At 45.8% G+C, this 24582-nt stretch overlaps 1 protein-coding gene across 1 annotated transcript in view; it reads left to right on the top strand.

The window, feature by feature from the left end:
* The window catches only part of LOC138580967 (protein orai-2-like), an 89839-nt gene extending 65994 nt beyond the window's left edge, over nt 1-23845 (top strand). Inside the window, exon 2 of the mRNA XM_069651931.1 lies at nt 19654-23845. Coding sequence (XP_069508032.1) covers nt 19654-20202 — 549 coding nt within the window. The 3' untranslated portion in view covers nt 20203-23845. The remainder of the gene's footprint in view (nt 1-19653) is intronic.
* Nucleotides 23846-24582: the final 737 nt, after the last annotated feature.

Here is a 24582-nt window from a genome sequence, read left to right as displayed (position 1 = left end):
CCATGGAAGAGACATATTTCTCTTAGATTAAAGAAGAAAACATGCAAGAGCCAAGTACTGGATAATTAAAAGTGTATAAAGTCTATACAAGGTAAAGTGAGCAAGTCTGCAAATTCTGATGATCCCTGCAACACCATATTCTGTGATGTCAATACATATCAAAAAATGAAGCATAGAATAAGGATGCTCTCCATATCTTCTGCCGCAGGGGCTCTGAAATCCTGGAACTTTCCCTTTGTGGCTAGCAGTGTGATCACGCCTCTGCCCCATCTAGTTTTGGGCTCAGGGGGTTCTCCCCATTATCTTTTTTTCCCCTCTCTTGTCCATTTAGAGAAATGCATGTCTGCTGCCCCTGTTTTCCATCAATCTCCCTGCCACTCTTGGCCCACCAACATTCAACATAGCAAACAGAGCTGCGTGTGTGCTTAAGTCCTCTGCGCGTTATAAATGACATATCATATCTGTGTTACTTTTATAAGGACACAATTTCGTTTTACTCACAATGGCAGTCTTGAGCAGGTGATGGCAGTTGTAGACAGACGAATTTCGGAATACTTCCCCCAGAGTGTCAAGAGGCCAATAACTGGGAAGAAAACCCAATCCAGGTGCCGTCCGGGTTCCGTAGATTGGAATGAAGGATCCGTTGGATGGAGTGGATCCAGGTGCCGTCCGGGTTCCGTAGAATGGAATGAAGACAGCGGCAATCGTGGAAGAAGAGGAGGTGAAGAATTTCACAACAGCAGAACCGTCAAAGAACTGCAGGTAAGCTGAATGAGAACGGTCCGATGATGGAGCAAGGATTCCTGGTGGCGAGGAGCAAGCCGGCGGGAAAGAGCTGAGGTCCGCAAAGGCTGAAAGGTTCCCCGGGAGGATAGAGGGTTGAAGGGAAAGCAGAAGAATCCGCGAAAGAGAGAGAGAGAGGAAAAAGGGAGGAAAAAAGAGAAAGACCAAAGCAAGAGCAAGAATAGGTAAGGGAAGGTTCTGCGAGGAACACGGAAAGGAGGACAAGAAAGAGCAGAGCGTAGGCGAGGTGCGAGTGACAAGGAAAGTTACTGCAAGCGCACGGTAAAGAGTAGCTAGAATGGAGCGAAGGTAAGGAGAGTTTCAAGAAGGCGCTAACGTAGTAGCAGGGAAACATAGTGCAAAGGCAGAAGGCTGATACACCACGGAGCAAAACAGAAGCGACGCACCTACCCGTTTGTTTCAATGAATAATATAGAACGGGTAGAGTGCAGTCGCCATTTTGAAAAAGACTAGAATGGTACTAGTGAATAGCTGAAATGGAACCGAGGAGGCGCCATCTTGTCTTCCATTGTCCGTAACGAGAATGGCGCTTCCTCCACTTTCTCCATAAGGATCCCGCTGGTATCCTAACAATCTGACGTCTCTAAGTCACACTACCAGCTGCACCTCCTCATAGGTATTCTTCCTTTGCTCTCCATCCCCCATAAACTCACTGTCTGCAGAGCTCTGGTTCTCTCTAGGCTGGACTATTACAACAAATTAACAAGGGGGTCCTGGGAGTCCCTCTGCCAGACATTAGTCCTGGTTACAAGAGACTTACCCAGAGACTTTAGCTCACTATCTTTCACAGAGAAGAAATATCCCAAACATATCAGTCTTTGTCCTGCCCTGGGGCAGTCCAGCACCGAAATGCTAGGCAATTCTCCTCTGAACAAGAGTACCAACAGCATCCCCAGACACGTGTTTCGGTCTGGTTGGACCTCATCAGTAGGGAGGAGCTGTGCCTCTCTAGGAATAGTGAGCAAGGGGTCCACGTCTGGATTCCCCTAGTAACTTAGGGTGAAACCCAAAGTTACTTAAATATGCAAATTAACAAAGGGGTCCTGGGAGTCCCTCTGCCAGACATTAGTCCTGGTTACGAGAGACTTACCCAGAGACTTTAGCTCACTATCTTTCACAGAGAAGAAATATCCCAAACATATCAGTCTTTGTCCTGCCCTGGGGCAGTCCAGCAGAAATGCTAGGCAATTCGCCTCTGAACAAGAGTACCAACAGCATCCCCAGACACGTGTTTCAGGCTGTTTGGACCTCATCAGTAGGGAGGAGCTGTGCCTCTCTAAGAATAGGGGTCCATGTCTGGATTCCCCTAGTAACTTAGGGTGAAACCCAAAGTTACTTATTTCACAGAGAAGAAATATCCCAAACATATCAGTCTTTGTCCTGCCCTCTTTCTAAATCGGCCTGCTTGTACTCTCCGCCCTCTGCAACTCATCAGAACATCATATCTCTCCAGGACTGAAATCTCTGCACTGGCTTCCAGTGGCTGCGAGGATTAAGTTCAAAACCCTCTGAATTGTCCACAAGGCCTTTTGGGGACTGGGGCCTCAATCCCTCCAACTCTCTCCTCCTAAATATCTTCCTTCTCGACCTCTTCTCTCATCTGCCTCCAACTCCCTCAGTGCCAGTCGCTTCTCCAAGCAACAAGTTGGTGGTAGATCTCTTTCTTCAGCTGCGGCCACTCTCAGGAACAGCCTCCCTGAAACTTGAGGAGAACCAGATGGTTCTGAAAACACAGCAAAACCTTCCTCTTTGCTTCTGCTTTCTCTCCTCCGCTCCCCTGTTGAACTCCTGACTGAAACTGCACTGGTCACCTGGCTACCCTCTGGTCTCAGGCCCACCTGCACTGCCTCCCAGGCAACCCCTTTACTTGGGGGCTGTTTCTGTATCCCTACAGCTCTTGGCACTTGATGTCTGCACTTAGCCCTGCACTTGCCAATGTAGTGCACTGCCCCCTCCGCCTATCCACACTTTTCCACCACAACCCCCCCTCCCCTGCACTTGTGCGATCTCAATGTCACCTGGCCTAGTAAGATCGTTGTCTCTGTTCTCCCTCCCTTACCTCATCGCGCTTTGAAACACTTGTGTATAGGCGTGTTATAAATGCCATACCATAGCATAACATAGCACTGTGCCTTACTGCCTTTTGCTAATGTGATAGCATGCTTCAGAGTCCTGACAGACTGAGGGACAGGAGTGTTATGCTTCAACCCATCCAGATCTCTTCCATTCCCCTCTTCTCGGCCCGGGGCAGGAGTCCAGTCCCAGCATTCTTGTCCAGCCACGAGGGGCATCCCACGCTGTGTACTGCTGTGATTGGTTGCATTTCACTCCTACCTTCACCACCTGTCCTCCTTCCTTAGCAGCACTATGCTTTCCCTTTCCCCAATATCTTTTCTGCTCATTTTCCCCCTGCCTTTCTTCATTCCTTATAACCAGAACTTTATCCAGCCCACCTGTCCATTGCCCTTACTCTCTTGATTGACACCTAATACTCCCCCCCACCCCCACACTCCTCTCCTTATCCTTTGGTGAACATGAAGTGAGTCCTTTGATCTGTGCGATGACACTGGACCGTAAAGACTGCCACTGCCTCCCCCATCCACTCACGTAACAGAACCAAATGTATTCGGGCCCCAATTCAATTTTCATGATGTGGGTGGAGATGCTTGATGCCACTTGGAGACTGTTTTTGCAGGTTCAAAAACAAGGCGGATCCCATAGGGAGTTATGTGAATGCTGTTATGCATGCACGACAATGGCACATGACAGGCGTGTACTTATCACAGAGAAACCTAGATCCACCTGGATTTCCTTTTTACATTTACTCGCATTCTATGAAAAGAATAATTATTACACGGTGAGAAAACAGGGGGTGCCAAGTTTAGCCGGGGGAGGCGTGGGAATTCCTGGCACATATTTTAACACAAGTGGATGCCATTGGAAGTGACATCCCAGGAAATGAGGCGCATGCCTGTGGGCGATGCACTAGCTAGGTCTTGTTTTTTTTAACTGACAGTCTGCATTCCACCAAAACTAAAATGTGTTGGGTACTAATTGAACCATAACCACTAGCATTGCTGTGGCCAACCGTGCATACCTCCATTGATGGCAGGACCAGCGTTGGTTTGCAACTGGATGGCTTCTGCAACGGGACAGACAGGCTGTACAATTATGACATGGAAGGCTTCCCAGAGCAATGCTATTGGTGATGATTAATTCAGAGCCTTGCATCCATGCTATACAAAAGCCAGTTAAATCAAAATGCATTACTCTTTGATTGTACTCCACTGAGCCCTCAACTCCGATTTCTCGTGTACCACCTATCGTGAAGTAGGTAATCCCACAGAATAGATTGTATAATTTGTTAGGTGGCACAGTCGGTTGATGCACCTGCTGCAGCGATCTGTGTGCAAGCTGCAGGTCCAGGTTTGTAACCTGGATGCGTGGCAAATGGTTTAATTCTTCTCATGCTGATACAATGAGTAACATTGAGTTGGTGCATGCCCTCCTCTGGGAAGGCACGGCGGGGGAGCTTTCCCCAGTCATATACCAGGCAGACGGGCTGCAGCAAGCAAAAGTGGGAGCAGCAAGTGGCACCATCTTCCGCTCTATGGTGGCAGAAAGGGATGAAACACGAAGGCAACGTGTCTAAGGTGGCAATTAGCACCATGCCTACCACGAGCTAACTGCTACTTCACAACTCCTTTCACCAACTGGGTAGAGGATGGAGACCCCATGGCCACAGCCCCTGGGCTGATGGATGTGCGCAGAGTGAAATCGGGCTTGCAGACTCCTTGCACAATCAATGCACAGGTAAGTCTCCTCGACAACCAACCATTGCCGTCCTCCTCACTATTTCACTTTTCTGTTAGGAGGATTAATTGGCTCACAAGTAAAGAGTGTTCCATGAGCTACAATCAAGCTGATGGACAATTTAGCATGTGATGCGCAGGATGTAAATAATAATTATTATACATGCAGAAAACACTGTAGCCATGTGTGACGAGACTTGTGTAGGACTCACTTCATGGAATCACTTCTAGGTGATGCCCACTTTGCCAGCCAAAGAAAATGCAATGGATTTTGGAAGAGTTTTTTGCCCCAGTTCATACGGATTGGTTAATCGGGTATGCATAAATGTGAGTCCTATTTTCTGCTTGCACTGTTTGCAAATCTGTGCGTGTCAAATTGCATGTTTTCCTGATCTATATTTAGTTGTCCTGGGTGACGACGGATGGATGTTTGTCAAATTCTGGCTTTTTAGCTCACTCACATCATTCTGTATTTCTTGTTTAATTTTGCCAGTATAAAACACTGGACTACACATACCAGAATGCTATCGGATGGGAGCCTGGAAGCCAATACTCACAGAGCATCTCAATTAGGCCACTTTGCGATGTCTTTAATATGCATGTGTAACAACATTATCTGCTCCTATTGATACGGATGATTTAAATACAAGTTGCATCCCCACAAAATAAAAAAAGTACGTTGCATTAGCTGGTATTTTTTTAGTTTTAGAAAATGGTGTCAATTTGTAACTTCTCTAGGGAATACTGTGTTTTAAGTAAAAGTACAAAACTGTCTTTAGACGTTATACCCCTGCTCCACCTTAGGTCACTAACATTGTGCCACAGCAGGAGAGAATGCCACAATAGCATAATATTGGCACCCAATCGTGCATCAGATTACCCTGCTTGATCTGCTCTCAGACAAAATTAATCGCTACTTGTTGAGGCCAAAGCGCACAAAGAAAAGGTTAAGCAGTATTCCCGACCGCTTCTCAGCCACCCTAATCCTGTGGGGATAAGGAGGGCCTTGTTAACTCTGGATTTTCACAAGTGGTGAGGTGATTGAAAAGCCCGAGCCCCTCCACTCCCGTACCACGGCTTACACGTAAGGGTGTTAGCAACCCTCTCTCTGAACAATATTCGGTCTCATTGACAATAACCCTGGAAGTGTTTACGCGCAGGCTTCTTCTGTCCAGTGGACTGATCGGAACCAGCGCTGCCTGTCGAGTCACCTCCATCGGACCCGACCCATCCACTGCATAGGCGTCCCTAGAGATGGGCAACTGTCCACCCTCTTAGCTGCTTTGCATCCCCTAATGGATGGCCTGGCACACCCCCACCTCCCCCTTTCTAGCAAATAACTCTTTCCAGGGGCCTTCGTCCATCCGTCATTCGCGTGTTTGCAGGTTCTGTTTGCTCATGTGGTGCTTTCTTCTCGTCTGAAATGGAGACCCCAGGAATCAATGGGTCATGAATATCACTGTGATGGTCACCCCATTGTTTTCCAAATGTGCAGCTTACACTTGTCTGGAAAAATTTGTTTCCAAAATGAAACATGCCTCTTAAACTTACATTCACTAGTTTTCTTTAAAATGTGTGCTTTTTTTCTTTATTTTCGGACTTCCACACAAATATCCTGTGATTTCTGTGTCCCTTCCTTTGTGTTTTTTTCACAGGATATATTTCTAAAGCTGTTATATGCTTGTCAAACTGCTTAATCACAAATAAACGCTTCTATTGTGCGGACAGCAGTTGCTGCGTAATTGAACTGTGGGTTCACGGGTGCAAACTTTTGATTTTCACTACAGTGGCAGAAATTCCCCCACCATCGCCCTGAATATAAGCAAGCAACCGGCCCAACCCATTCCCTGGCCAAACACTTTTTATGAAGAATTGCAAAAAGTCGTAAGATTTACAGGCCGTTTTAAATATATTATATCTCAGCAACAGTCATTCAACCTGCTGAGCTACCCTGGTAGCCTTCTACTGTAGGGCATATATATGGATCCCTTAATGCGTTCAAAATCACTGCATTACCAACAGTGCAGTTTGTGTACATGACGTGAGAGTCAACAGTATTTCATCTGCAGCCACACTGGCCCAGTGCATACATTCATTGACTGTGTACCAGTGGCGGCTTCTCCATAATGGACAAGGTTGCACCGACCAACGGGCACCCTCGCCCATAATGGAAGAGCCAGACCAGTGTAAACACTGAGGACTCACTCAGCTGCTTTATGTGGTTGAGGGCGCGCTCCTCGGCTGGTTTGAACTGTCATAGGGAAATGTGGTTTCCGTTTGACAGTTCTGTTCCTCAGCCTCGCATATCCAATGAACCATGGAAAGCCGGGGGTGTTTTGCCTCACCAACCTTGAATGGTCCATTGGGGATGCTGGCTGAGGAACTGCATGTTTGTATGTGCGAGGCAGGCGCTCCTGTGTCTCCTTGCACATACAAACGGAGCAGGGCACTTTGTCATCAGTGCTCTGGCTCTTGGTCGCCCTGTGCATGAACCAGGAAGTGCTCTTTGCTTCCTGGGTCCTGTTCAGGCTACGCAGGAGCTGGAGCGCTGGGAGACAACATCAGGAAGGAGGCAGAGGTATGGTAATTTAAATACCTGTATGTCTGTGTCTATGCTTGTGTTGTGGGTGTGATGATTGGTGTGCGTGTAAATGAGCGAGTGCATGCTGCATGTGAAGATTGTATGAATCTGTGTGTGTTTGTACTGGGGCGTGGAGCTGAGTTTGACGGGAGGGGGTTGTTGCAGAGCCCCCGCACCCCACGAGCCAAACTCGGCTCCCCGTGCGTGGTTCTGGAGGGCAAGCATGGTATGTTTTTACTAGGCATCTACCATAGGTGCCCAGTAAAAAAAAAAATACCCTAGCAGCCCCTTAGGGCCTACAGCGCCTCGCATCATGCACACAATTACATTGTGTGTGTGCAAGGTCGCTCGGGGGCTCAGAGGGAAGGCATGGCATTTGTTTTACTTGTGCTCCCTGCCCCCTCTGGTTGCCCGTGCTGTCGCTGTGTGCCCCTCTGGTCCCCCATGATAATGCTGTGTGCCCCCTCTGGTCGCCCATGATGTCGCTGTGTACGTGCCCTCTGGTCCCCTGAATCATGCTGTGCCCATAGTCCCTGTGAATTCTCGCCTATTTTTTCTTCTCCCTTACAAAAATGTTTTTACTGACCTCTGCCACTGTATTTGCCCCCCCCTCTGCTTGTCTGCTCTTTCCACTGTTTTACTCTCTCTCTTCACCCCCCCACCCCCTCTTGTTCTATCGGAATGGTCTCTGGACCTAGTGAGATGGTTAAAATTGTTTGTCCTTTCCCCCTTTGTCCCCCCACCCTTCCTCAGGCACTGCCAGAGGTGACGATGGGCCTAGTGCGATGGTCGCTTGTTTTGTTCCTCTCCCTCCTTTCTCCCCCCCTTCACCTCATGTGATTCTCTGTAGATGTCATCAAGCCTAGTGCGGTAATTGCCTGTCTGTTCCCGTTTCCCTCCTATCTGTGTCTTGTCACATGCACTGTCTGGGGTGTCACCAGGCCGAGTGCGATGGTTAATCTTCGCGTTCTTGTTGTTCGTGGCCTGTAGGCATGTTTTGTGTTCTCTGCTTTGAAACGCATTGTGTGTGTGCACAGTTTAAATAAACTATCATATATTACTATGCCTACTCTCTACTCTACACCATCACACAATTAGAGTGAAGCTACACCCCTCGATTAATTCGGCCTAGCTGCTGACATACAAACACTATACCATGAAAACCGCATCATTCTAATAAAATGCAGCTATATCCCACGACAAACAGGCCTAGTTCCGCACATAAGCGTCCCACAGGCCTAACGCAGCCAGAACCCAGTCTTGGTGTCATCCCGCCAGACTGCACACATTGAACCGATATCAGGACCACCACACCTAATGCTAGGATGCAGCTCCCATCAGGCACCTACATCAGCTGCACACTTAACTGGTGCGCCCAAGCACCCTCAACACCCTACACTCTCAACTGGCCTGGCCTACGAGCCCGAGGACGTTAACCTACCAGCGATTTGAGGTCATACCAATGATATATAGAGCGCTATATAAATGCCAACTAACATAACACATATATGATAAAGCAAGCATGATAAGTGTTATGTAGCTAAACTGGCATTTTAATACACCCAGTCTAGCCATTTTTGCCTTGGGCATCTTTTATAAAGCATTGTAAGCATGTTGAGTGCTATTATGCAGTGTGAGGAGTCGGACATAGGAGAGTGACAGGTAATGGATTTGTTGCCAAATACTTTAATTAAAATAATAAAAGGGTCGGAAAAATGCGTCACTAGCCCTAACTCTGAGGTGTTTCCCTGCCTTACCATAACTAATTGATCAGTCATTGTCAGGATGGCCAAAATGAAGTTCTATGTCCTGTGTCCAAAACCTATTCTGACCCTCACACTCTTAATACTACTAAGGTGCAACAAAGGACAAAATAAAATGTCTTTCTGCTGCTCTTCTGCAACCTCGTTCAGTTCTGTGACTCAAGGCTCCATGTATGCCAAGGGGGACAATCCGCTTCCCCAGGTCTTGTCGTACTTGCCTGTGATGCACGGGGGTGGAGGGGTGTTAGCTCCTATCAAGATCCTTGTGAGCATTTGACTATTATAGCCCCTTTTTATTAAATTAAACATTCTACCGGGCTTCACTCTGACCCATAGCCCTGGTGTACTCTCCTACCAAGGCCCATGTGTCTCTTCGTCAAGTCTGGGGTACTTGGTTCACTAACCTGCCAAGTATTTCTTTATAGCTATTTCTTAGCTTGAGTTGTCCTTCTTTATCCTGTTTAGTTATTGTTACTTGGGATTTTGTATATTCCCTTGGGGTTTAGTGGTAAGACTTTTCTTTGGGGTTTAATTGTACCCCTCCCTGGTCTGTGACTGACCACCCAGACAATCTGTATTCACTTTCCCCAAGTAGTACCTGTTTGAATGGTTCCGTTGGGCAGGTCATCTGCCAGCTACTTCCCTCTTCTCTCAACAGGCTTCTGGAGATGTTTAATTTGCGTTGCTGACACAGTCCTCGGGGCTATTCTGCCCAGCTCGCCTGTGAGTGGTCCGCTGCACACCACCCGTGGATTCTAAATGGGGTGTCTGGATCTGACACCAAACGCCCTTGGCTTTCACCCACTGGCTTTGCGGTTCTCTGTTAGGTTGTTGTTCACCTTTCCAATGTGTGCCGATGTTCCACCTCCCAAAGCGGCGAAGGGCTCGCCCGTGAGTCCCCGGTTCGCTCTTCTGTTAGCCCCCGGGTCACAGTTGGTCCTTCGGTGCTTGCCGAAGGCAGCCGCACCACTCGACGAGATTTTCTTTGTGAACTCTTTCCCAGTTCACTTGTTTTATTCCGGTCCGATGAAAAATGCTTTGAACAATGCTTTCCGTGTTCTGTCACTGGTCTGGACTTTTCTACATATTCCTTCATTCCATTGCTGCTTTTTCGTCTCTCTTCATGACCACTACTGCCATTTCTCAACAACTCCAACAAACCAGTGTTTTCCCTTTCTTATTTTTTTATTGAGTGGAACTTTTCAAAGGCAGGGAAGCAACTAGAACGTTGTTTGTTGTTCTCTTGTTGTCTGCCTCCATCGCCCTGGGGCCTCCTCGTCTCAGTATTATTCTTCCAGGTAAGTGGTGTCACACTGTGTCTGAGAATTTAAGCATGGGGTTGTTTTTGGAATTTTACAATACTGTCTTTGTTTTGGTGTAGCCAGTTGGGACATGTTTTCATACTGTTGTATGGCATTTTTAATGATAAAGCCAACTGGAGTATGTTTTTACGTGGGGACACTGCCATATTTTGGCAGAACGACAGTGGACATGTTTTCTTATAGTTTCATTACGGGCCGTATGCACAAAGCAAACATGAATATGTGCAGCCAGAAACTGAAAACTGCAAACCATTCTACAGGGGCAAAGTGAGATGCCTGCAACGATGGCTAAAGAAGCAAGGGAGCAGTTTCCTCCTTTCTGTGTGTACTTTGCACCTTTATGTAATATTTCATCTGCTAAACAGACTGTCCTTGACTATCATTTCACTGAGGTATGAGTGATCTCTTCTGTTAAACTGGCTCGTTTTGACTGGCTGTTATTTAAAGCTGTGCTGTGAGTGATGTGATGCAGTCTCTTGCTGAGTGCAAGGGCATTTTTGCAACTTTTGAATGAGTTAACTTTTTAGGATGTATATTAACTTGATTCAAAACCTTTTTTTGCATTAAACCTACTCTGAACATGCTTAATGTCACTTTTTTTTAACCAGCTTTGTAAAATATAGGTGTAGTTAGACGGCTGGCCTTTTGACCCTTATTTGATGTGCCACGCCACCCCCCCACCTATTTGTGCCCCTGCAACCCTCCCTAATACTGATTTTTCTAGTGACACCACTGATCATGTGTGGGTGCCACCACTGATCAGGTGTGGGTCGTAACATATGCCATGTCTTCCTCTGTTTTCCTCTGGTCAGTCACAGACCAGGGAGGGGTACAATTAAACCCCAAAGAAAAGTCTTACCACTAAACCCCAAGGGAATATACAGAATATACATGGTTTTACAATTGGTGTGGTTTCTTTGGTCCAATTCCTTAATGTGATGACGCCCGCTGCCCCCAGCGTCCACCCAGTGACCAGGGAAAACTGCATGGCTTGCCTGATGCGTTCTGGAGTTCGATGTCTGTTTCAATTGTATTTACTGCCTTGGTCTTTACGTGCAGTAAATACAGCTGATGCGCCTCCCGCATCTTCGAAGGGGGGGGTCCCTTTTTTAACCCCTCAATCCCCACCTCAAGCACCCAATAAGGGGAGGAGGTTTACCCCCACCTTCATCCACCGCCGCCTCCCCATGCCCCAGGCACTTAACATTTCCTTCGCCACGCAACTTCTACCGCTTCCCCTCTGACACACTGCACCCCACCTCCCATACACACACCTGCCCTGCACCTCAGAGTCAACCAGCCACATAATTCTTTGCCCCAATGGAAGTGTGCTGCGGTAAAGACCCACGTTGCACTTACAGCAGGGGAGGAATGGCTACTTTTGGTCTGGCACCAAGTACAATTTTCTGGCCCATGGTGCTGTGTCCCAAGCCCAAAATGTAGCATCCCAACTCCCTGAACAACTAAACTTAATACCAACCTCTACACCCACGTACCCATTGACATTACTTTCCTTTTATGCAACACATCTTTCACTTGTATTTTTCTGGAGACCCAGGCCCCAGGGAATCCACCCCCCAAATACCAAACCTAATAAAATGATTTCACAATGGTAGTATAATTTGGTGAAATGGGAAACCTTGTATTTGAGCCCAGCTTTCTCGTGTCCCAGTTTGCAACTGGACAGCAGGCTACATCTCTATTGGTAGAGCAGAGTCAGGGAGTCTGCCTTCAGTTAAAGAAACCAACCCAGCTGTTACAGCAAAAGATCTATACCTTGCTTCCTGCCTCCCCACTGCACAACCCAAAAGCCATACCTGGCACACTGTTTACCAGGCCCCCACAACACAAGAACTTCACGTGACATACTGCCTCCCCACCTGTACACATTAAATAAATGTTCAATATTTATGTATCAAGTAACACTACAGATTATAAACCCCATACGAGTGAGACATTCCTACAGACTGTTAATGAAATCAAGGCACAGTGATGAAAAGTGATTTTCTCAGGGTAACATACTGTGTCAATTGTAGGCAAAGATTTAAGCCCTAGCTTCTTGGTTGCAGTTTTAGACAGCAGAGGAAACTTCATAGTCTCTGGTTCCATCTTCAATGATGGAACCAACAAAACGCGTTCTGCAAAGTTGTTATTCAAGGGCTAAACTAGTACACTGTTCAATAAATCTGGTTTTCAAAGCACCAAGTCACATGAAAAAGCAACCTGACCAAATATAAGAGAAGTCTTAATTGAAACATATGTTCATAAAGCAAGTATGCATCACTTCGTCAGAAAAAAGAAAGGAGTTGAGCCTGCCCCACAATCTGGTACAGTGGTATGAAGGTTAGGCACAGATCCTGGGACTAGGCATTTAATCTGCTGACCTACGTTTCCAGATTTGTTCCTCTGTCTCATTTACCCTATTTTCCTTGCCAATCTCCCTCAGTTGTCCTTCTTTTGCACTGCATCCTTGATGCCCCTTCAGCTTCTTCCATACAATTAACTTAACTTTCAGAGTTCCTTTACCCTTTTTGTTCCACCCCTTAATCCTTAAATCAATCCCCTTCAACCACACCCCCTTTACTTGTCCACATTCCTCATACACAAAATCCTTGTCAGATAACCCCTTATATTACACAATAGACCACCTTGATTTGCTAATTGGCCTCTGCCAGACATGACCAGAAGCTGTGGTTGGGATCTTGCTGGTATAGGTGGCTATGGGGTCTGCCCTTGGACAATGCAGACCAAAAGGTGCAGATGGGATTTGGCTTTTATTGTGCTCCCAAGATGCACTTTCTTGAAAACTGGCTGCTTATTTCGGATCATGGAACCAGAGGGAACAGCGACGATAGTCCATTTGGGATCTGGTGATGCAGAAGGAGAAAGATCGACCTATCATAGTAATTTGTGTTTTCAATGAGGTGTTGGTCCCCCCCTGCTTCCCGCCTTTCTGGAGTCCTCTGTGTTTTTTGACTCTTTCAATCTGGGGTTTGGCTCGGGAGGGGCATGGAATCAGTCCTGAACTCTGTGTTGGACGACCTTGTCTGTCTGGTGGATTAGGGTGGTGTCGGAGCAGCCCTTTTGTTAGATCTTTCAGCTGCTTTCAACGCAGTCAATCACCCCACCCTGATCTCCCGTCTCTCTGTCGGTCTCCCTTCCTACTTTCCGTTTCAAACCTGTACTGCTTTACTGCAGAGTCCCTCAGGGATCTGCTCTTTATCCGATACTATTCAATATTTATATTAGGCCCCTTCTGCTTCTCATCTTATCCCATGGGTTCTGATACTCTTCCTATGCCGATGATACACAAATCTTGGTCCGCCTGGATCTCGCTCAATCTGACACAGCGGCATGGCTTAGGAGGTGTTTTAAGGATCTGGGTTCCGGGATGGCGACCAAATGGTTAAAGTTAAATGGCAACAAGACTGAGGTTCTTTTCGTTGGCACCATCTCTCCTCTCTCCTTCTGGACTAATGATTTTTGGCCTATCTGCCTTGGTCCTTTCCCTTTGCCATCACCTTCAGTTAGGAATTTGGGGGTCAAAATCATTCATGGACGAGCAGGGTGCGGCTGTCTGTAAGACCGGCCACTTTAAGCTGTGCATCATTTGGAACGTTCTTCCTTTTATTCCGCGTGTCAGGCTCCTCTGGTGGCCGCGCTTGTCTTGAGCACGGTGGACTACTGCAATTCACTCTACTTAGCTCAGCCTCGCTTTCTCATGAATCGGCTTCAGCTACTTCAGAATGCTGCAGCCAGGTCCATCCTTCACTCCCCGTTTGGAGCCCACATGTCTCCTTGGTTGAGACAGCTCCACTGGCTGCCTATTGAGAAACTGGTTCTTTTCAAGTTCATGTGCATTGTTCATGGTGCCTTTTTATGGATTAGGGGCAGAATATCTACAGGCAAAGTTTCAGCGCTATGATATGCATTTATAACGCTTATACACAAGTGTTCCAAGGCGCAATGTGTTCCTGCTAGCTGTCTTTCATCTTAGTCCTCCCTTCGGGTTCCTGTCCCTCGTATCAGACTGTCCTGTATGGGTGGTCGTGCTTTCTCGGTGGCCGCTCTTAAGGCCTGAAACGCCCATCCCTACTCTTTCCGTGCGACGGTAGACCACCTCACTTTCCACCGGTCACTGAAAACTCTTCTATTTTAAACCTCTTCCTATAAAAATTGCTGTGTCCTGCTGCTAGTGCTAAGATGCCTTTGGGCGAACGTGCGCTTAACAAGTATATGTAACATAACAAGGATGTTGGGTGGCAGGGTGTGTGTGTTTATGTTCAATTTGTTTCACTATGGTGATGTGGTTGAGTATTTTTGCAATTGGGCAAAGTATATCTGGAAGAATGCATCTGTTCTTGCAACTGTGCATGTGAAAATGTTGTTTTGTATGTGTCTTTTGTTGGTCAAATAAGAATGTTCTAGACAAGCCAAAAAATGAAAAACGTAGGCAGGCCATTCCGGTGATAATGGTAAAATCAGCGATGTTCGGCAAATGCCACTGATTTTACTGTTGGGCCAATTAAGGGTTTGATCAAATACCACGAGCAGTATTCCCTAGGAATACCGACAGCAGTACTTAAGCAGGCTTTCTGCTGAAATCTGCCTATTTTTACCTTCACCTAAGATGAGAAATTAAAAACGCCAAACTGGACCAATTTTTAAACAAAATGTTTTCCCTGTACAGATGGTAAGCGCAGGCACTTTTTTTCAATACAGTGAAAAATGTTTTTACAAAGGGCCATCATAAGGGGGTGAAAAGGTGGGCATCTCTGATGCCCTTTCTCACTGCGTTACCCACGTTTTGCATGAAAGGATCAGACTGTACACTTTTGTGCATTAAAAAATTTACAGTTGTGGTATAAGTATGTATATAATCCATTTGCACGATCACCTTGAAGGTGAAAATGACATCTCTTCTTTTTTTTTTAACACCGTACCATCTGCAGTGGTGGCATTTCTAAAATATCTCCAGAGGTATTCCAAACATACCATCTCCGCCAGTGGTGAACACTGAATGGGACAGATTTTCACAAATACCACTGGTGCAGGTAGTAACTTTCTCCAACAGTTTTTCATGAAAAAAAATCCACCCAACTCTGAATGACCCTCTTAGTTTGTAGTCTAATTATAATTTATACTTGAATGTTACATTCTTTTGTGCTTGTCTTTTTACTGTGCACAATAGAGAGTACCACAAACAGTCCAACAGCCATTAAAAACCCCATATATTAATATCCATCAGTGCTATTAAAAATGTTTTGTAATGAGTTTACCAGAGATTAGGAGATTCACCAGAGGAAAGTGGAAGCATGCTTACAGAATAAAACTGGGGGCAAACTCGAAGATACGGACCCATACATCCTTGGCAAGTCAGAGTCATGATAAGCTGCTGCTGATTGCAACAGACCAGTGGTGTGTAGTCCACAGTGATGACAACATTACTCTGCAGGGTCATAGAATCTTGTCATTTAAATGTGCACATTGTCGCTGGGCTATATGAACATAGCCTTGGCTCTTAACCACTGTGGAGGGCGATGTGTGGGGACATCCAGGCACATATGCAACACTGCTGAAATCACCTCTAAACAAAAGCCGAGCAGTCCTGAGAGCATTTGGTTCGTTCAAGGCAGGCTCGTTTCTGAAGGACTTCACCTTTTTCCATTATTTTTTTACATTTTGAAGCTCTGGCCCAGGGAGCAATTGCCACCTTGCCCCCACTTTCCAGGCCACCCCTAACTTACAGCAAATGTATGCCGCCAGCGCTGGTCATTGGGACGGATTTTCCCTGATCTGGCAAAAAAAAAATGTCTCCCAGATCTGGGAAATGTATTTGCTCCCTTTTATGAATATGATCCCATTTTGTTGCCGAAGGCGGGACTCAAACACAGGTTGTCAAGACTAAAATCGAGAGACTTACCCACCAGGCCGTCTGTTTGGAATCCTTATGAATATACAAGTTAAGATTGTACTCTGCAGAAGATATTTAGGTACGGATTTGTAAGATGTGCAACTTTTAGAATTTGCAACATATTAGGAAACGCTCCACCTTTCTTGGGTTAGTTTCCAGTTGTTAATAATTTAATTAATCAATGTACTGAAATGGAAATGTGTATTTATAGTGGGTGGGTTGGGGGGTGGTCAGAAGGGGGAGGCTGTGAAAAATCTCCTGAGTCACCAACTCCCCCACTCCCTTTCACTGCCCCCTCAGCTCTCATCGCTGGTGGGATTTCCCAGTAAATTTAAATTTCCAGCACTGCCACTGAATGACCCCATAGGAGAGGAGTAGCCCTTCCTTCCAAACATGGAGATATCCATTGCACTAACACAATAAAGAAAGTTTTCATAGCTGGGGGATTCTTTCCCATTTCCCGATCTGCCTTAATGATCACGCTGAGTCTGTGTGGCAAACTGCTTTTTCTTCCCTTAGTACCGCGTTACTTCCCCGAGTCTGTCGCAAATTCTAAAACCACACTGCCAGCAGTTACGCGCATTTGCCAGCGTCTCTGTTAGTTAAGATGTTTTAATTGGGCCGGGAAGGTGTCCCAATCTCAGAAGAAGATAGTGTTTGGGTACGGGGAAAATGATTGTGACTTGGCTGATTCAGAGTGCACGTCGCCTTACAAGCGCAGTGATCTCGGTTTGATGGTAAGCATCTGATCTAGTTGCAGAATTTGCTGTGGTTTAAGTCTGGGAAGAAAGGTGGTGTCCAACCAAGAAGGGTCAGTGATTGGTCTAGTAGGAATGGTCAAGCCCAGCTGGGTTGGGTCCTTGATATGGGCCTGGTGTAAGTGCCAAGCCTTGCCAAAAAAGGGGTCTCTGATATGAATCTAGATGGTAGAATCCCTCAGGGCTGGTAATATGGCTGTGGTGGGAAAGGGAAAGCCCTGCTGTAAGGGGTCAGTGATATGGGCAATGGGGGAGGGAGTGTCAAGTCCAGTGAAGAAGTGCCAGTGACCTGTATCTAATCGAAAGGGCTGACAACAAGGGTGGTGCAGACTGTTCAATAGATACCCATAGTGCAATTGAATGATTACACTCTCTGTGCCGCTTCAATGGTGAAAAGTTATAGCTGGAGGTGCAAAGGAGACAAATCTAGTTTTCTTTGAATCCTGAACAACCACTTCCCCACCAACCCTTTGGCTTCTTACTGCAACCCCTAGTTTTCTGATCGCCCTTTACTGATGAAACATTTCTCGTGACAGAGGTTGTCTGCCCAAAAGGCTGCACAATCGTGCACATTTTCTACTTTTCTCCCAGTTCTGGTTGAAGCCCCTGCAACCTGGCAGGGTGCGCCAAACACTCCTGTGTACAAGATGCTGGTGAGTAGCTTGGGCTGGTCTTATCACCGATCATCACCTCCCATGAACGGTACTATTGCCAAGGCTACAGCCCTTGGAGGATGTGAACCTGTCCATTGAGGAGGATGGAGGTAGGCTGGCAGTAAGCCTGCCGAAGGGACTGCCTTAAAGGTTTCTGCTGCGTGGACCGTTGCACGTGGCATATATTAGTTCTGAGCATGGGAAGGTTCTCTGTTCTTTTCTGTGGACGAAGCGGGACCCAGGAATAAGAATCACCAGAGGTTCAGGGCAGCCTGAGGTTACACTGTTACTAATGGACTGGGTCAGGCTAAGGAATGGGTAAGGAATCTCCTCAGTCACGTTTTTAAAGTGAACGGTAGTCAAGGGGCAGGTACTTGCCCTCCTCTAGTGTGGGAAGTTCCCATTGAAAGTTGTACACTCCTGCTAAGGAGCGCTTTGCCGCCCCAATCATTGGAAGTACTCCACTCCTGTTGACCCATTATTATAATTGTTCTTTTATTTCTGGCACGGGGATTCGAACCTGTGTTTCTAGGCGTTGTCTTGCTTCCAAGACAAACATGTAGCCCCTGAGCTATCCTCCTGACCCTTTCGTAGTAGTGTAGCCCCAAGCAGGGTCCAAAATTGTTGGGAGCTAGTTAACTCCTGCTAGCAGCCTTGAAGAGCCTGGTTAACTTGGCACCAACTGATACCAGGGGCTTCTTTGGACTCCTCAGGGCATCTGTGCCATCTAACCGTACCCAACTGATATTAACATTGAGTGTTTGCGAATTTATATAAACTAGCATTATGACACATTTAGAAGACTTTTATAATGGGTCTTATATAATGGTAACATATAGTGTGCATCTCATTGAGAGTTAGATTTGAGACGAGCTCTACACTAGCTCATCATTCCCCAAAGGTAGCTCCTGCTTAATGGTTGAGGCCACATACCCATGAGCACTGTTAAGCTCCTGTTCATCAAATCCTTAGTTCTAATCCTCTCCCACTCTGAGAAGAGCAAATACTGTGCCACTGGAAATAGGGCACACCTGCTAAGACGTGCCATTACACTCGGGTCCTGGTTCTTAAAAATAAGGAGTGAAGGTCAATATATAATTAAGATCATTTAGTGCTCCAGGTAAGATTTTGAAGTGGGAGTATTTTGCTCCCTATCTTTTAAAGTTTGGAGTAAAATGATTTTTAGGGGACAAAAAAGTAAGCCCTCTTCCCAATGGGAGTATTTTATAAGTTGCAAGTGTAAAACAGAAATGTTTTTGTAAGAACTATTTATTTGCACCCAACTATTCATGCGTATTAAAAGATACAATTTGACTTCTTTGGATCAGGCAATAATGATTCTTCCTGGCCTACTACATGTACTACTGGTCCAAACATATCCATGGAGGCGTATGAGTGAAAGCAGGAGGACAGGCTCATGTTTGTTGATTTTTGTCTGGAGTATTTTTACTCCCTGATTTTCTTTTTTGGTGACTATTTGACTATTTTTAGGGAGTAAACGTGGCTGATGCAACCCTTACCTGTAGGGCTGAGATCATTACATTTTGGTCCCGATGTTTCTTATCTTTAGAGCAATTCACTGGTTTGTTTTACTCATCTTTTTAAGGCACTGCACCTCACTTTCTATAGGAGAAAATGGCTTGTGGTCTTTGCCTAACCACTCACCCTTCATACATGATATCCCCCCCTCACCTTATTGAATCAGGAAAATGCACTCCTCTAAAAAGCATAACATATTTCACAAATGTATTTGCCCCAATGCAAACTTCTTGCATGGACTCATCTGGTGAGAACAGTCAGTCTGCGGCAATGGCTAGTTCCGTTTTGACCAAGAGATGTCAAGTAACCCACTTAGAGTCACTGAGTCTGTGGCAGAGTCTGAGAAAAAAGCAGTGACTTGCCTGAGGTCACATTGAGGCTACTGATGTTTGGCAAGCAAACTGAGATGCAGGGGGCTTACCTGGTGCTGTTCAGGTAGGGACTTTTGGGAAGACCCAGGGCTGTAACCCCTTTTTTTTTTAACTCTCTTTCTCTTATCTCCTGCAGGTGGCCATGGTGGAGGTTCAGCTGGTGGACAGCTACGACTACCCAGCGGGTCTGCTCATTGCCTTCAGTGTCTGCACTACCGTCCTGGTGGCTGTGCATCTCTTCGCCCTGATGATCAGCACCTGCATTCTTCCCAACATAGAGGCCGTCAGCAACATCCACAACCTAAACTCGGTCAATGAGTCGCCCCATGAGCGCATGCACCACTACGTAGAACTGGCCTGGGGCTTCTCCACTGCTCTGGGCATCTTGCTTTTCCTGGCCGAGGTGGTGCTTCTCTGTTGGGTCAAGTTCCTGCCTGTTGGGGCAGTCCAGATCAATGGCAACTCCACAGAGTCTGGTGGCTCAAAGGGAGGCCAAGGTCTGGAGGCTGCCATCACTTCCACGGTCATCATGGTACCCGTCGGGATCATCTTTGTGGTCTTTGCTGTCCACTTCTATCGCTCTCTGGTGGGCCACAAGACTGAACGCCATATGGAGGAGATAGAAGCCCTGCACAAAATCAAGTATCAACTGGACGGGGCGGATGCCACGTTGCACACAGTGTGATTGAGGCACATGGGGCAATATGCAAATGTTGATGCGGCTCACTTTTATTAAGAAGTTGTAAGAAGCGTTGCGCATGCAGTGTTACAGCTTCTACTAAATGGAAACCGACTGACCTGCGGAAAGTCATCGGCTTTCTATCGTCACGAAAAGGTTCTGGAAAGATGGCAGACACTTGGGAACGTGCGAATGATACTGTGCTGCTGCTTGTTTTGTTTAGGAGAATACCTCTGGCAAGGTGTGTTCTGCTTTTGTGGGCTAACTTATTGGAATTAATGTTAAAGAGAGGCAGTAGAGTATAGTGTAATGCACCAAAGAATATACGAGGCCACAAAGGACTCTCTGCAGAGGGCACCCCAGCCCCTTTATGCTTTCAGGCCATCCTCTAAATAATCACCTTCATATTTTTAAATAATTATCCTAAACAATGCTCCAGAAGGCTCTCAAAATGAAAGGGGTGCGGGTAAGGGAACAATCCGTTGTGAAGTGTGGTCTCCTAAAAGGTGTATTGGGCACTGACCCTGGTGTGGGTTGACATCGGCATCTTGTCGTGTTAGCCCTAAAAGGCAGCAGAACCTTAAGAGAAGACTCCGAGGAATGTGAAAGGAACAAAAGGGCGTCACAGTTCTAATTTTTTATGTACATGGAAACTGATTTACTTTTGGGATTATTTGTAGCTTTATTTGTCAGTCATCCTATAGAAACTTTCAGAATAGCAGCAAAGCCTAAGGCGCTGCTCTGGGAGCTTTTTAAGCAGCAAGGGTGGTGTACAAAGGCCACTTTAGTGATAATGCCAGGGGATGTTCCAGTAGTGGAGGGGAACATAAAGAGAGGTCTCTTTAAACGTGTGAGGTGTGAGGAGCTGTTGTAGCTCGTTTCTGTTGGGAATCGGCAAGCATGGGCTGCACCTTCCACTTTTTTTTATTATTCACGGAAAGGAATGTTACAAAGGCGAAAGGATCATAATCTGTGCCACCTGGGGACCCGTCAAAGGAAGTTTCAATGGTGTCCATCACTGAACGCACTTCCTTTAGGTGTGTTTACCTCCAGCTGGCAGGAATGAACCGGAGACTCAAAGAGGAACAAATATTGGGATCTACTGCAATGTAGGGAAACGCCATCTTTGAGCCAGAAGATTCTAGAATCATCCTGGACAAGTTGCGCTCCCCTCAACCTACGCCAGGACTCCTTATTGTATGTGCCTTAGCCCCACCTTTGCTAATCTTTAGATTTTCTTTTACCATTTTGGACCAATTAACGTTCTTCCAGACCCTACAAGTAAAAACATCTTTATCACATGTGCCTTACTCTTAAAAACCCCCTAAAAGTCTTACTGTTCTGAGGCGCCTGCAGCGGATCATTCAGTCCTTGGCTATTGCTAATATTGCTCAACCGCAGAAGTGTCTCAAGGACACACGTTCTTTATACTTGACAATTCTAGATTCCAAAAGAAGTGGTACCTACACGAATGTGTCGGAGCCTACTATTGGCATGTGCTTCATCCAAAATGCTCAGCCTGCTCCTCCAGCCTTTTTGAAAGTTCACTGTATTGACCATATCAAGATGTGTTGGGTGTCCATCATTGCCCCTTACCAAGAAAAACCTACATGCACGTGCCTTCACCCTTTCCCTAACACCCAAAATCTTGAAGTCCATTCTCAGCTGGCTTTCTCACCCCTCCAATATTCCCCCCACCCTTGTGTACGTCTGCATTGGAGAGCTGTTCCGTTTGGAATTGTGCTCCCATTGGATACTTCTGCTGTCAAAGAACCCCAACAGCCTTTGATGCGCAGATGGGTCTGAACCCTGGACTGCTTTGTGTGCTAGTTTGATGATGTTAACCACTTAGAACAAGTGAGCACTAGTTTGAAAAGAAACCAATGTTTACAGTAATGATCTCGCCCAAAATCATCTAAACATTTGCTCTATGTTGGCCATATTATAAGGAACGCTTTGGTTACACACAGATATTTACCTGAGACAATTATGCAGCCAATTCCTGGTTATAGTTATAGTCACATGCAACTTAATTTGCTGACCTAAACTAGGACTATTTGCAGCCTATTCCTCAGTCATTGTAGCAAGGTATTCATGCAGACCTCTGGCAGGGGAATTCTTATGGTTTTGTTCCCATATCTTGATAGCCAGATCAGTCCTGCCTCTGAAGATGACGAAATGAGACTCCTGTAGAGCAAGTATCCAGGACCAGTGTTCCGGGATGTGGAAACCACTTACTAGAGGGAGAAAAAAAACCACAGCTAAATCTGAAACCATTTGGATACCACAGTATTGTTAGATCACTTTGCAGCTGCAAATCGAAATGACAACGAATGTGATGTTTGCCCGGCTCTAGTTTTTTTCTTTTCTTTTTTTAAACTCGTTATTTACATTTTTGCAAAAAACAAAAACACATTATGTTCAACAAGTACACTGGTTTTGAGTTGTTACAATTTCAATGTAAACGGAACGCATTTCATTTAACTTATCAGATATTACAAACAAAAAAAGGAGCACAATTTAGGTCTATGAATTCTATTTGTGGAAACATTAAGATTGATTTAAATTGCTATTAAACATGTCACAATTGTATATTCCTTCAAACTGAAAATGGTGTATTTGTTTTGAAATCCAAATTCAATCATCTTGGCGTAGAAGCCATAGTTTTCAGTGCAACACCTAATTTCTCTAAAACTGTGGAAACTCTGAGGACCCCTCTCCATATTTTGCAGGGTGCCCATGTTATCTTGCAGGGTGCCCATGTTATCTTGCAGCGTACCACTGGCAGGGTGCTTATTTGTCTATGCCTGAATATGCTGAAAGAGAGCCTAGGGAGGAAGCCAGTCTCTAAGATTTAACCTATGCTTTTTAAGATTTGGCTCTATAGGAAATTGAGAGACCGTCTCCTTTGATGTAAGAGGTTGATTTCATAAGAAAGTATTGGCTCTATTTTATCCACAAATTCATAATCTCATATCTGAGCAATCACTGCCATAAATAAATACATCTCAGTGCCTGGTATCAAAATCAGACTGAAGAACCCATCTTTACGTTGTCTGTGAAAAACTGTGAACGTGTGATAACTCTCGTGGTTTTCGAGAACACAGGGCCACAATTTCACAAAGTTTAGGTTTGTGTCCTTCATATTGAAGGCAGCAGGAGTTTGCACTGTTGGCCTACTAGCACCAATCTCCTGAAGGTTCCTTTCTGGGAGCCTTGGTTGCAGCAACCGGTTTATGTATTGGAGCGGTTCCAAATGCCCCCTAATGCTTTAAGTAACACTTGATGCTCACAAAGAAGCCAACTGAAGTGCTTATGTGACACCGCCTGTGTTTAGAGAGACCTACTTCCTCTTTTTGGCACCAGCAGAATGTCATTTTGCCAGTTATCGTAAGGAGAGGGGAATTAGTGTCTGAACAAATAGTTGCCACAATTCTGCATGTCATTCAATACACCTCGCTTTATAATGCTACGGGCAAGCACAGAGGAGAGCAGGGTTTCTTTTTCTTGGTAGATCCTAACTTGCAAATGGTCAACCGATTTGTTCTTTGCAAATGTATTGCTTTTTTAGAAAGGTCTAGGGGAAACCTATTTGAGCAAAGTCGCATTTTTTTGCTGATTGTTGAAAATAAATATTCCCTAACCGTCACATGTTTTGTTTGTGGGTAGAAACAAATCCACATAGCCCTGTGGTGTATCTGTTCAGTTTTCTCCATTAAATTATTTTGTATTGCTTTCCATTTTGTAGCCAGTTTAGAGGCGGCACACCAGGCATGGAGCATTAACTTTTCAGTGTTACAAACAACAAAAACCTTCTGTACCTGTAAGGCTTGATCAATATGATTTTAGTGTAAAATTAGATTTTCCAGACTAAAATCCTGGACAGTTTTGCAAGGTCAACATGGTAGACAGGAGTCTGGGCCTGACCCATAAAACCTATATCACAGTACAGAATATCCAACCCAGCTGATTGAGGCGATATGCCTTGAGGTGAGGTTGAGCCCTTAACTTGGGCGGCAGTGCCGTTACCTACAAGGTCGGCCCGCCACCGAGGGACATATCGCCATTAGCACCCGTGTAGATCCCTACAATGGTGGTACTTTATTTTTTAAACTTAACAAAAAAAGAAACTTACCCTTGCGGCACGGCCCGATGCTGCAGTGCTGTCATCCAGGGAAGTCCCTCTTCAATGTTCATGACAGTCTTGAACATTGAAGAGGGACTGCTGGGAAGACAGCACTGTGTGGGCCAGGCTGCTCCAAAGGTATGTTTAGTTATTTTTTGGGAGGGGAAAACCTCTTAGCACCCGTGTAGGGAACTATGTGGGCGCTCAGGGGTGTGGGGGTTTTGAGTGAGCGGGGAAGGGAAGGAGTGCCGGCTGCCCAT

This window comes from Ambystoma mexicanum, chromosome 3p, assembly GCF_040938575.1.
Source record: "Ambystoma mexicanum isolate Mex_15411 chromosome 3p, UKY_AmexF1_1, whole genome shotgun sequence".
Classification (NCBI taxonomy): Eukaryota; Metazoa; Chordata; class Amphibia; order Caudata; family Ambystomatidae; genus Ambystoma; species Ambystoma mexicanum.
This window is presented reverse-complemented; position numbering and strand designations above follow the sequence as displayed.